The 13,613-nt window shown below is 40.6% G+C and overlaps 1 protein-coding gene across 2 annotated transcripts in view; it reads right to left on the reverse strand.

Moving 5' to 3' along the window:
• Window positions 1-8,577: 8,577 nt before the first annotated feature.
• The window catches only part of CYP7B1 (cytochrome P450 family 7 subfamily B member 1), a 177,924-nt gene continuing 172,888 nt past the window's right edge, over window positions 8,578-13,613 (reverse strand). For both annotated transcript variants that reach the window (XM_059042613.2, XM_067017161.1), the window contains exon 6: window positions 8,578-13,233. In XM_059042613.2, coding sequence (XP_058898596.1) covers window positions 12,946-13,233 — 288 coding nt within the window. In that variant the 3' untranslated portion in view covers window positions 8,578-12,945. The remainder of the gene's footprint in view (window positions 13,234-13,613) is intronic.

Genomic DNA, 13,613 nt, shown 5'->3' on the forward strand with positions numbered 1-13,613 from the left:
TCAAACTTAGTGGGGGGTGAGGGAGGGTATTTTCTGCTCCACTTGCCATCAAAAAAGATTAATCAGAACCTGTAACTTTTCAGAAAACATAACAGCAAAGGGCCTTGAAGCTGAAGCCCTCCCAGTCTGGGAGTGGGAGTAGAGGGAGGGAAGAGACCAGGGCAGCCCCCAGGCAGGAGGAGACCGTCTCTCAGCATTTACCAGACAAAGCCTGGGTGCGTCTAATTATGATTATTAAAACAATTTCCATGACGATGTCTAATATTATGTTAATTTGAAAACAACTGTGTATGAAAACCGTCTACTATAATACCTAAATTCATTTAATGAAACACATCGTTAAGGCAATTAAACCTCCTGGATGTGATTAAGAAACATAATTATGACACTGTTCTGCGCCATAATTGGGTGCCTTTAATCAAGGGGTAAAGTGATCAGCAACACAGCCATTAGTTTGTATTGTGCAGGCCCTGCTGTCCATCATTCTGATTAGGAATTAACCACAGCCGCCATCAGTCGAATTGTTTTTTTTTTTTTTTTCTTTTTGCATGTTAACATTGTAGGGGACGCATTTGCTGCAAGATTTAACTGCTTAATATTTCTCATTATTAAGAAGGCCTCCTTGATGTATATTCCCTCTGTAATCTCTGTGCTGTTCAACTAGTATTAGCAATAGTACAAATAACAAATCCTGAACTTCAGGAGAAAAAGGAAAGCTCACCCTCCTTTCACCCTTTAATAACTCAGTCTCCAGCCTTAGTCCTGAAGGAGACTAGAAATGATTGGGGGTCGGGGAAAGGAGAGGGTGTTGAGAATAAGTCGGAATGTCAGACAAATATGTACAATGGTTCAAAGTAGCAGGGTTAATAATATTTATTTTCATTCTGATAATTTCAGACAAATTAATTCTCTTTCCAAATCCAGGAGCTGACCAGCGTTGGGTTCTAGGAATAAATGTGGGACATCTAAAAGGGGCAGGGGAGGACTTTTCGGTGATTTACTTAGGTGGCTTTCCCTGCGCTAACCCCAATGTTTCCAAAGTTTCATTAGCAGCAGCTTTTAGGGAAGGAAACCAATGATTGAAGAGAAAATTCTTCCCCCACCCGCCAAAACCCCCGGCCGCTTTCCGGGGCCCGCTGGACTCCTGGGTCTCAGCCCAGTAGGGAAAGTTGGCCCAGACTCGCGTGGGTCCCAGTATGTCCTTCCAGTGTGCATCGTCCACTTCGGGACTGGGTGAATGAACACCAGGGAGTCAGTGTGGTCTTGCTGAAGTGCCCTTGGGCTAAAACAGAAATCCTGGCCCCTAAAACTGCGGCGTCTGCCAGAGAACCTCGGTCAGCCCCAGAGCCCTCGTCCACCGCGCTTTGGGGCGTTTCTCCCGGGAGTAGGGGCCGATCCCCGCTGCTCAGGTTTCTTAGGAAACTGACGCTGGGCAGAGGAGGCTGAGCGAAGAGCCAGAGTCCCACTTGGACTTTTATTCCGCCGGTTTCCTGCTCTAATTTCTCTCTAATTTCAATTTCCTTCTCTAATTTCGGATTCCCATTTAGGTCTCATCTCCAGCTTGACATGGGGCACCTCCAGGAGTGAAGCGCGTTGTGGCTTTTCGTGGACTCCTGCAGGACCAGCAAATGATCACCTTCGAAGAGCTCACTAGTTACCCCTCCTCCTTCCGCGTGGTGCCTGTGCGTGCGTGTGTGTGTGTGTGTGTGTGTGTGTGTGTGTGTGTGTGTTGGTGTGTGGGTGTATGCGCGCGCGTGCGCGTGAGCGCGCGCTCAGCGATGGGCTCTCCGCTCGCAGGAGCTGGGCATCCCCTCCAAGACCCTGTGTTGAGCTTAGATTCCGCTCCCTCCTATCGCACCCAGCACCTATCCTTCCTGCCAACAGCTCTCTAGGGAGGGCCAAGGCTCCACAGGGTGGGTTCCCGTCTCCTCGCGCTCTTGGCCCGGATGCCGAAACCCAACCTTTCTACGCGCCCGGGACCCCGAGATTGCTCCAGCATGAGTGGCATTGACTTTTCCAATGTAATGACTTATGAAAGATATAATCATGTGTTAAATTGAATCCTCCGTTTAACTGTTAATGGTGTGCTCTGGGCACATTTACGTATTAGATGCTATGGTAACTAATTACCGCTAGGAAGAAGGATAATACACTTCCCAGACTTTGAAAAATAATGATGAGAGTTCACTTCCCGGCTCGCAGCACACAGTGGCGGCTCTGCCGGGCGGAGCGGCGGAGCGGAGACCCGAACGTGTGCCGGTGGAAGGAGGGAGGTGATGGATCCTGGTCGGGAGAGGCTCCTTGGTAAAAGCTTTCATGAAAATGCGATTCAATGGGGAAGTGAGGGATGGGGAGGGCCCACTATACGGCGCTGCCTCTAAACAGAATTAAATTGCAAAACAAACGTCAGAAACAGAAGTAGTCTCTTAATTAAAAGGCAGGTCAGACTGAATTAATCACGTGCCAAGCAACTTTACATCAATTAACATTTTTTGTTGTGTGCACAAAATACAGGAGCCCGTCTCCTTCAAGGTCTGCGTTGGCGCTTATAACTTGGATGCCCCTGGATCCGCCAAGCCAATGAGCTGCGGGTTGATTTAAAGCTGGCCTTTTACATCAGACATTGGGCACAGTAGAAGGAAACGGGAGGGAAAACCAGGAGACAGCAACTTAAGGGTAAAGACAATTCTCAGGGTAAGAGTCATTTCCTCTCCCCGCCGGACCTCTGGCTCTTCGAATCGGTTGATGAGTGTTTACAAGAACCAGGGTTCTGCAGACTGTGCAAAATAGCCAGGCGTCTGTTTCGCCCCAGGGCCAGGGCCAGGGCCAGTGTTTGTGCTGGGGACCCGGGAGGGCAGGAGGAAGGAGGGGGCGGCTTTTCCCGCAGGCCAGCCTGCCAGCCCAGGGTTGCAGCCAGAACGACGTCCACAACACGCGTGCCCACCGCGCTGCTTTGCTCAGACTGCGTCCCGGGAGGGACTCGGGATCCGCCGCCGCAGAGCACCCCTTCTCCTGGTGCTTCCCCTGCACTGACGTCCTGAGCCACTCCTGCGGGGCGCAAGGCCCTTCAACCTCTAAGTGCCTCTAGGGACAGAACGCGAACTTCGGGGGCTCTGCCTCAAACTCTCTTTCGAGGGGAGGCACTGGGATGGGGTTGTGCCCTGACCCCCGTGACCTGGAGAGTTCACCTGCAGATGACAGGCTTGTAAGAAGCACCCCGAGGCCGAGCCAACCCCGGGAATTCTGTGAAAGCGTCCCAATTTTAAGCCCCAAAGAGCTCATCGCTTCCTAGCAAGGCAAAGCAAGTGAGCTCACTTTCCTTGAGGCTCGATTTTGGTTAAATTCTATCACTTTTTCTAAACGACTCATCTTAACATAATGCAGGAGGTTTGTGGACTATTGCAGAACTATCAGGTCCCGCTGAGTGCGCGTGCATGTGACTGTGGGACTTTTCTTTCTTTTCTCTCCCTTGTGTTCCCGAATTCCGACGATACAGAAATACAGATTAGAGAGCTCTGGAAGAGAAATTGCTGGGCTGGGAAGGTTAGACTGCAAAGGGAAAGAGGGTTTGGCGGTCACCAGCCGTCCAGCCCCCAATATATCATGGACAAGCCTATCTTAGAAGTCACCAGGATGCTCAGGTGCGGAGGTGGCTTTTCTTAGGCACAAGGTGATACCGTTTTCCTTCCCAGCTTGGGAAAGAGTTAATTTTTTCCCAAAGACCATAGTTGCCCTTGTCTTCTCAACCTGATTCAGAGATGCAATAAAATATGAAGCAAATTTATGATCTGTTTCAAGCATTTTATTGCTGTATTTTTAAATTCATATATGCACATATAAGAACTATGATCTGTGAATAATTTGAAATGCGATACTAGAATGATACATTTTAGATAAAACATAACCATATCTTTATATAATTGTCTCAGATTAAAATAAAAAAGAAAAATAGACTTCTAATGTGGACCAAACTGAAAAACTAATGACAGCCATAAACTGCTAACTAACCATAAATTAACATCTTCATCAAATGCTAAAATGGTATCAGTGGTTATATAAAGCAATTATTATCACTCTTTATAAGTTTCTGGATAAAGTTCAGGGATATTTAAAGGACCCATTATTTACCAATGCTTCCCAATCTTAAAGATTTCATATTTTATTAGGAGGATGGTTGCAGCTCAAATCTGCTATGTTAATAGGGATGTTTAGAGATGAGAATTTAGTTTTAAACATAAAAGTGTTTCATGGCCTAACCTCATTTTATGCATTTACTCTGCTCTGGCAATTACTGAAGAACTTGGTGTAAGGATTTCCGTGTCAAATATCCTTATCTCCTCTCTGAAAATGGAAGACAAATAATTTCTTATTATGTGAGAGAGTCAGATTATGTACCCAACTGGTTAAAACATTAAATCATGCACTGTCTGTTGAAGCAAGTGCAGCTACATTTGCCATGCACAGTCTCTTTCTGCAGAGCTGTGGTCAAAATTCAGATGCTAAGCTGAGCCTGTCCCCTCCATCTGAGACTTCCATGAAAAAAAAAAACAGAAGAAGATTTTCCTAACCAGGCCTCCACAGAAACATGAAAAGCCATGAAGGAGGAAAGGAAATCTATCTATTAAATCTATAAGTGTATCAGGGCACATGGGCAGGGAATAACTTACTTTAATTTTCTTTTACAGAAGCATCAGGCATATATATCTTGAAAGTGTAGATTTCTCAAGGGAGTGTAATTAAGTAAAATCTGGAATTATTCAACAAAGTAAGCTCTTTTTAAAACTTAGAAAATTGTGTTATTATGAAAACAAAATACTGATTTGGACTATGGAGGATCTGGGTGCAACACACGCAAATTATCTCTGCCACTCAGGTGTTACTTCCTGTGTGTTGCCCTATTGGGTAGTTATTGTGGATAAACATCTCCAAAGGTCAAGGATTAACTAAGATCTGCAACTGGCTAAATCCTATGATCACTGTTTAGTTTAAGTTTTTTTTTTTTTTTTTTTTTTTTTGCGGTACGCGGGCCTCTCACTGCTGTAGCGTCTCCCGTCGTGGAGCACAGGCTCCGGACGCGCAGGCACAGCGGCCATGGCTCACGGGCCCAGCCGCTCCGCGGCATGTGCGATCCTCCCGGACCGGGGCACGAACCTGTGTCCCCTGCATCGGCAGGCGGACCCTCAACCACTGCGCCACCAGGGAAGCCCTAGTTTAACTTTTGACAAGCATTGTTTAGTCTGAGGACTTTCTTCTTTAAAAATGAATACTATTTTTATAGCTTTTCTTGTAAGTCTAAAATTAGTTTAAAATAAAGTTAAAAAAAATACTGAACTTTAAAACATGGAGAAAGTACTACTTCCTGTATGCTTCTAGATTAAAAAAATTCAAAAGTGATTTCAAATACTTTAAAAAATATTTCATTTAAAGTATAAAACAAAGGCATTTATAAAATTTTAAATATATTGGCCAGTTCTTAGAAGTTATAGAATGAAAGTATACTTCATTTAAACAGCAATTTGAACATGAGAGACAAAATCACTTACTTAAAAATGTGGGTTGTCAGGTAATAATGACATATATGCTAACTTTAATGGTTAGTTCTTAGAAATAAAAGTTACATGAAATAAACGTTCTCTTGCAAACAAATAAGAATCTCCAGCTAATATATGCTTTATGTGTTTAAATTTGACTCAACGATAAACCATTAGCTATTACTACATTTACCTGTTACTTCTATTGCCCTAGTTTCTCCTATAAGCACAAAACTTGTAAGTTGTAAGGGAATTGAAATACCTCATGAGTCTATCTCTAAACGTTTACTTGTTCTAGGTAGTCTGCAGTATATCATGTCTCTCCTTATACAAATGAATATTTAGGAATTAAGAACATAAACTATAACTCAAACAATTAACAAAAACTATATCAAACACACTTAAAATTACCAGCATAGCCACTATATTTTTTTCTATTCAGCTATATCCTCAATAGAAAATGCATATTATTACTCATATGACCATGGATAATGCCAGACAGTTCTGCAAAATTATTGTTTACCCAATAAGTGTTATTTTAGAGTAAAATTGAATGTAAAGATAATTATTTCATAGATTGTCCATTTAACGACATAATTTACCCTAAGAGTTCAGCAATACTGAACTGCCTAGTTCAAATGAACAGGAACACTTTCAGAGTCTAGGGCGATCTTTAAAATATTAATGGAGTGTTTCTTAGAAAAGCTAAGTGTCCCAGTGAAATGCTGTATGTACAGTTACTGAAGAAGCCACACTTCATCGACAGCGTGTTCTGTTTTATTTACAGCTTGCATTTCATCTCTATGAATACACAGAATACTGTCCAAATATTACTCAGCCTCATTCATTATCTGTGGTAAAGTGATCTGCAGAAGACGAAGACCACATGTTTCCTATGTGGAGAGAAATGGAATCTCTCTCCCATTCTTGTTGTTCTTATACATCTCTCCACAGAATAATAGCTATTATTAAGAACTGCAGCCTAGCAAGGTCAGCCTGGTTAAAATAAACTTGTTTAAAAACTTATTAGTCACTGATATTACTTGGATCTGGTTTTTTTCGTTTTGTTTTGTTTTTTGCGGTACGCAGGCCTCTCACTGTTGTGGCCTCTCCCGTTGCGGAGCACAGGTTCCGGACGTGCAGGCTCAGTGGCCATGGCTCACGGGCCCAGCCGCTCCGCGGCACGTGGGATCTTCCCGGACCGGGGCACGAACCCGTGTCCCCTGCATCGGCAGGCGGATTCTCAACCACTGTGCCACCAGGGAAGCCCTTGGATCTGTTTTTATTTTCCACATAAATAACTAAGTGAAAATATATTGAAACATATTCTGAATATAACAATGTACTTTTATCGAAAGTATGAGAAAGTAAAAATATATGTATATGTATGTGTCGGGGAGAGATGGGGATTTGGGGATCTTCAGACAGCAAAATTATTTCCCAAATAATTTACTATTTGTAATCAAATCTTCTGTCACCCAACATGCTCCTAGTAGGGAAATAAGGGGACACAGTCATTCACCTGTGCTTTAAAAGTTAATTTACTAAAAAAAAAAAAAAAAAAAAAAGAACAGTGGGCTTCCCTGGTGGCGCAGTGTTTGAGAGTCCGCCTGCCGATGCAGGAGACACGGGTTCGTGCCCTGGTCCGGGAGGATCCCACATGCCGCGGAGCAACTAAGCCCGTGAGCCATGGCCGCTGAGCCTGTGCGTCCGGAGCCTGTGCTCCGCAACGGGAGAGGCCACAACAGTGAGAGGCCCGCATACCGCAAAAAAAAAAAAAAAAAGTTAATTTACTGGCTTATTGTAAATTTAAAAAACAACATTAATTGAGTTACAAAGCACTTGCATTTCGTACCTAAGATCTTTTCAAGATAATTTGCTTCCTCATAAATCCACCTATATACCATTTAAAAATCAAAAAAGTATTAAACAAACATTCAGGACAACATTTTTTTTAAATATACAGCACTCCTCTGCTTAAAAAATATTTTAAAATGTAAGTATTGCCAAATTACCTCCTTTTAAAAATTGTTCAGTAGAGATTTTCACAAATTAAATTTATCTTACTCAAGATATTATAAACAAAGTAAACATTTAAGCAAAAAAGTTCCATCATCAATGATCACTGATTTAGATTAACACTCTGAAGTAGAATAAGTAATAATTGCTTTAGAGAAACATCAGAGAGCTTTATGTGATCATCCACTGTAATTTAAAATAATGCTACAGGGAACTAATCTTGGCTTGCTAACTTTTTCCTAATTGAGTATGTGAATATGAATACCTAATAATGCAGTTCAAGTACATAATGGTTTGCAATATTGGCAATTTTAATAGATTAAAGCAGTGTACATTCTCAGGGTATATAATTCTTGTTTTATAATTATTGACATTGTTTTATACGAAGATCAAAGCCTAGATAGTTTTTGTGCTTTGATCTCTGAAATTGGTTTTAAGATTCCATGGTTAAATTTGAAGAATTAGCTTATAGGAAATACTACCCAAATTATTTTTCATGAGAAAATAAACAGAAGTAATCATGCAAATTTTAAGTATAGAAACTCCTTTGCCTCACACTTGTGACCCAAAACTTAATGAGAAAATGGAGAAAGTATAATGAAGTGTGCCAGGAAAGCCAAACAAGGCAGATAAAAGTTCCCGAATAGGTTGCTTATCAGCATTCCTTACTCAGTGATAAACAGCTTTTTCCTGAATATCTTCAGAGCATTTAGTGTTTGCTAACTGAATGCTGGTCATTGACATAAAATAATATTTTTAGTTATTCATTTTCTTTAATTTGAAATTTAGAGGAGGCTTAAAAATGAAAAGATGGGTTTTTACTATATGTAAAATACAGTTTTTAAAAAATTCTGAAGCCTCAATGATTGTATTTGGTTTTGGTTATTTTTAACATATAATCACAATACTTGATGTGTATGTTTTATTGTATGTAATTAGGCTCATAGTAATTTCTCATTACAGAACACTAATTTGGAATGAGTGATGGAAGTTTCGTTAGAACTGGTGATGAATCAGAATTTTAAAATAGTTTTAAGGAGATGATTTATTACGACTACATTTATAATAAATTAGTTGGGTATGTGTTGTGTTCTCTAATAAATTATGTGTTCTTGAAGAAGGGTAATCCAGTGCATAGCATCACATCTAGGACAGAAGAAATGCTCAATAAATGTTTGATTGAATAAATGAATAATGAATTTAACTAATGACAAAAAATGGTTCCCTTTAACAAATATATAAGAACAGTTTTTAAAAGGCACAACATTGTCAAAGTATCTCCTTTACAACTTTAAGTCTGTATATTGCATTACACTTTTCAAAGTAAGTTGGCACATCTTACTGTGTTCAACCCTCATAATGAACCCTGGTGTCAGAAGGCCTTAATATTTTTATTTTGCAAATATGGAAACTGAAGCACTGAGAGGTAAAGTGACTTGTTGATGAAAACAAACCAGTTATGTCATAGCTAGAATCCATGTCTTTTAACTTATTTCTCCATGACATTTATTCCATTTATAAACAATCTTTAATTACCAGATTTCAGCCTGTCACAAGACTCTCTTGTTTTGGTTCTACCACCCATTGCTTTTATGTAATATTTTACATAATACTTCTACTCTAAATTCCTTTCGCTATAAATTAAGCAGAAATTAGAATGGAATACTCTTCTGTGCTCTCTGTGCTGTAGCAGCACAAAAGTGTACTACTAAGATGAATTTAAGAATCTGGAGGCTTCCACTTCAGGTAACATGGTGGAATAGATGTCCTAGTACAAAACGAAGGGGCTATACTTTGTGGCAGGCAGAAGATGAAGCTTGGGGCCCAAGCGGGGCGTGTGTGTGTGTGTGTGTGTGTGTGAGCATAAATCCAAGACCTGTACACAACGCCAAGAATTAGCAGAGGCAGCACCCTCAGTAAGTGACTTAGAAAGAAACCTTGCTCCGCAGAGAAGGACTGTGGGTATACTTGCCCGTCTCAGCCTTGGCTTTGGGTAAACGGGAAAAAAACGCAGAAAGTCTCTCCTGTCTATTCCTACTCATAGGGTTGCAGTCTGGCTGATTTAGGGCTAGAACCCACACTATCTATGTTGTTCCCAATCCCCTTTCAAAATACTCAGGTTGCAAATGTAAAGCGATCTGAAGTTGATAGTAACACCTGCAGTCAGACAAAAGCAAACGCAAATTCTCTCTGGAGGTGTGAACCTTAAACTCAGGTCTTAAAAAAATGTCCAGAGATAAAATTCCAAGGAACATGGGCCCAGTAAACAAGCCACCCTGAGGCAGAGTCAAAAGAAAAGCAAACTACAGAATCAGACCCACAAAACACTGATGATGTGGAAATACCAGGTACAGAGTGTAAAATAAGTTTCTTAATGTATTTAAAGAAATGGAAGAAGATATTGAGTGTATGATGAAAGAACAAGATATTATCAGAAATGACCAGGCAGACAGGAAGAACAAAAAGAGAATTCTCAAACTGAAAACGTACTCACTAAACTTAGCAGACTCAGTGGAATTGAAATCCCGAAAGCTGACAAATTGACAGTTGGCACCCTGACTCAGATCAACCCTGGAGACCTCACAGAAGCAGAGGGTGATAAGGATCTGAGCAAGGAACACAACAAGTCTAGAACATCACAGAGAATGAAGGCGGTCACGGCCTGTGTGTGGGCGTGCGCGTACGCGCGTACGTGTATGTGCGCACGTGCACGTGGGTGTGCGTGCGTGTCTGTGCACGCACGCACGTGCGTCCGCCTGTGTGCGTGTACGTGCGTGTGTGCACATGCGCACGCGTGTGCGTGTGTGTGTGTGCGAGCACGCGTGCGTATGTGCGCGTGTGGTGGGGCTGCTGATGACAGGGTTTGCAGCCCAGGGTGGAGGGTGGAGCACACAGTAGTGGGAGGACGGCTGGGAGTAGACGTCTAGGTTCTCCTTTGGCCTCTCCCCCCAAATTAACTGTCCCACCAACACAGTTACCATCGCTGGGTAAACAGAGCATTAAAACATGGTGGGTGGGGCTTCCCTGGTGGCGCAGTGGTGGAGAGTCCGCCTGCCGCTGCGGGGGACGCGGGTTCGTGCCCCGGTCCGGGAAGATCCCACGTGCCGCGGAGCGGCTGGGCCCGTGAGCCATGGCCGCTGCGCCTGCGCTCCACAATGGGAGAGGCCACAACAGTGAAAGGCCCACGTACAGAAAACAAACAAACAAACAAAATACAAAAACATGGTGGGTGCACATTATGGGATACTATACAGCAGTTAGAAGCAACAGATTAAATATACATAAAGTAATATGGATATATCTTTAAAAATATAGAGTGTAGTTAAAGATTAAGAAGAATAATGATGTATAGAATATACATTTATGAAAATTAAACACATGCACCCAAGATAATAACATATGTTTTATAAAAACACATAAAAATAAAAAGATACACACTAAACACATTAGACTGTTGGCCTATGATGGGGAGGGGTATAATGGTAGCCATTAGGGATAAAGTAGAATGAGTAAATAAAGCCAGAGGGCCTTGTTTGGGCCAATTATAATTGTGTACCATGAACTAAGGGAAATACGGCATGTGATCACTCAGTCCTATGAACCTGAGGTTAAAATAAAAAGAAAGAAGAAACAAACTCGATGGATGGGTTAAAGAGTAGAATAAACTGGCAGAGAAATCTGAAGATCCAAAGAAATTACCGAGAATGTAAATTAGAGGTGGAAAATACGAGGCAAAAAGGTCAAACAACATGGAGTACAGAGCGAGATACAGAGCCTGAGGGAGGAAATATTCAAAGAGATAATGACTGTGAACATTCCACACTTCATGAAAGACACCATGACATGCAAGCATGATAAACAGAAACTAAGAACATCAAAGACAAAGAGACCATGTTAAAGCTGTAAGAGAGGCAGACTACCTACCGAATAATTAAATCGAATAAAGGCTAACCTCTTAAAAACATGAGATATCCTCAAAGCCCTGTGAGGAAATCACTGTCAATCTAGACTTGTGCATCTAGCGAAATCACCTTTCAGGAATGAGGGCAAAAAGGAAAACATCTTCAATCCGGCAAAAACAAAGTTTAGACCTGTAGACCTTCACTAAGGTGCACTTAGAGTATGGACTTCCGGAAGGAGAAAATAAATGCTAGAAAATCTATTTAGTTACTAAGCACGGTTAAGTATTTTACACTGTTATTTTAAAAAATCAATTTCCTTTTCAAAAACAATAGCACATTTCTGAAATATCAGAAGTTCCAATGAATGCAGCATGAATTAACTGGGTTTAATTACCTGCTTTGCCTGTTTATCTACGGCATCAGCAGTTAGGTAGGATGCCAGAGAATCGCTTGGCAATCTGATACTTGCAATCTTTGAATGCTCTACACTATGCTGCATTGTGACATATGGAATTATACTGTATTACATAATGTTGTAATTCAAATAATACAAATAAACTCCAAGTCCAAGAGGTGAGGCATCAAGAACAAATACTGCTATCTAGTTTCTCAGTTGGTATAATGGAAGCATTTAGAAAAGTTAATTCCAATACTGGCATAACCCTTATAGTTTACACTGGAGTCAAATGCTACAATCAGTCCTGTACTGAGCTCAACATTTACTCCTACAATAAACCTAATACTAATGTCTAGGGCAATTGCTGAATATATAATAGGTTTTTGTGTGTTCTTACACTGATAAATCTTATCAGTGTCTCACTTGAACATGAGTGGCCTTATATAACAAGAAATTTTATTCTATTGAGCCACAGTATACAAAGTAATAAAGAACATTTATGGATGATTAAATATTGAAGTGAAGCTGAAGCATTTAATCTACTGCAAAACTCATTTAATGCAAACGCACCCTGGCAATATAGATATTATTGATATTATACTTCAAGGGAACATTTTCATCCAGTGTATCTCATGGAAATTTAATTTCCTTCTTCTCTGAGAACCTGGAATTTGTTAGACTGTGTCCATTTCCAGCACAAATTTCCATTAGTACATAAAGTGTATTCTTACATATTAGAGAAGAATTTGTGACTTAAAAAAAATCCCACAGTGTCAAATCTATTGCTGTGAAGGCACATTTACTATGACACTTGCAAATCACAATATGTATGTAGAAACTTAAAAAAAGCTACTTTAAGTTAATCACTATGTTGATTTTGATGTCAATTTCATGCCACCATGCTGTTTCTTTCTTTCTTTCTTTTTTTTGATGGGTTTTGTGACAAAGTACAGACTGGACTGATCTCAGATCAAATAGAAACTGGCACTTTTAAAACAAACAAAGCAATTACATTTGAAGAAATTAAAAACAAATAGATGAGCTAAGGACATTTAGGTTAGTTTTGATAGATTTCTTTTCTTTCCTTTTAGCTTCTTTAAGATTTTACTTTGTACCTAAATAAAACATCAGAGTCTGGATACTGAATACCAAACAAAAAGCGGTTGTAGTTTAGTTCTAAGGGCTTATCATCAATTATTTCTAAATCAAAATGAGTTAAAATTACAACCAACAATTGCTTTATCTCAATTATTGCCAAAAATCGGCCTGGACATTTGCTGACTCCAAATCCAAACGGCATGTGGTAATACTTCAACTTTTTCCCTCTTTTAAAAAAGGTGTTTTTCTTCTTACCACTTTCTGTAAAACGATCAAATCTAAACTCCTGTAAAGAAGAGAACAGAGTGTTAAAATCAAAACTTTCCGTGAAATAGTTTGAGTTCAGGTTCACACAGTTGCCAGCTCTCCCTGCCTATCTCACAAGGCTTCTTTTAACCCAGCAAACACCAGGAAGTAAAACTTAACTAAGTGCAAATATATGTACGAACTTTCAAAAAACCCCAGTGTTACTAGAAAATTACTTCTCCCATATCAAACAAATTCTAACTTTCCTGTATGACTTTTCTTCACATTTCTCTCCTACACCGAGTTTCCTAAGTATAGAGGCAGTATTTCCGTTTTTTGTTCCCTAAGGTGGGTCTCCACATACAGGCACTTGAAATACCAATGTTGGCTAGAGGGAAGAGCTCCTGCAGAGCTACCATG

Source organism: Kogia breviceps, chromosome 17 (genome assembly GCF_026419965.1).
Source record: "Kogia breviceps isolate mKogBre1 chromosome 17, mKogBre1 haplotype 1, whole genome shotgun sequence".
NCBI classification, from domain to species: domain Eukaryota; kingdom Metazoa; phylum Chordata; class Mammalia; order Artiodactyla; family Physeteridae; genus Kogia; species Kogia breviceps.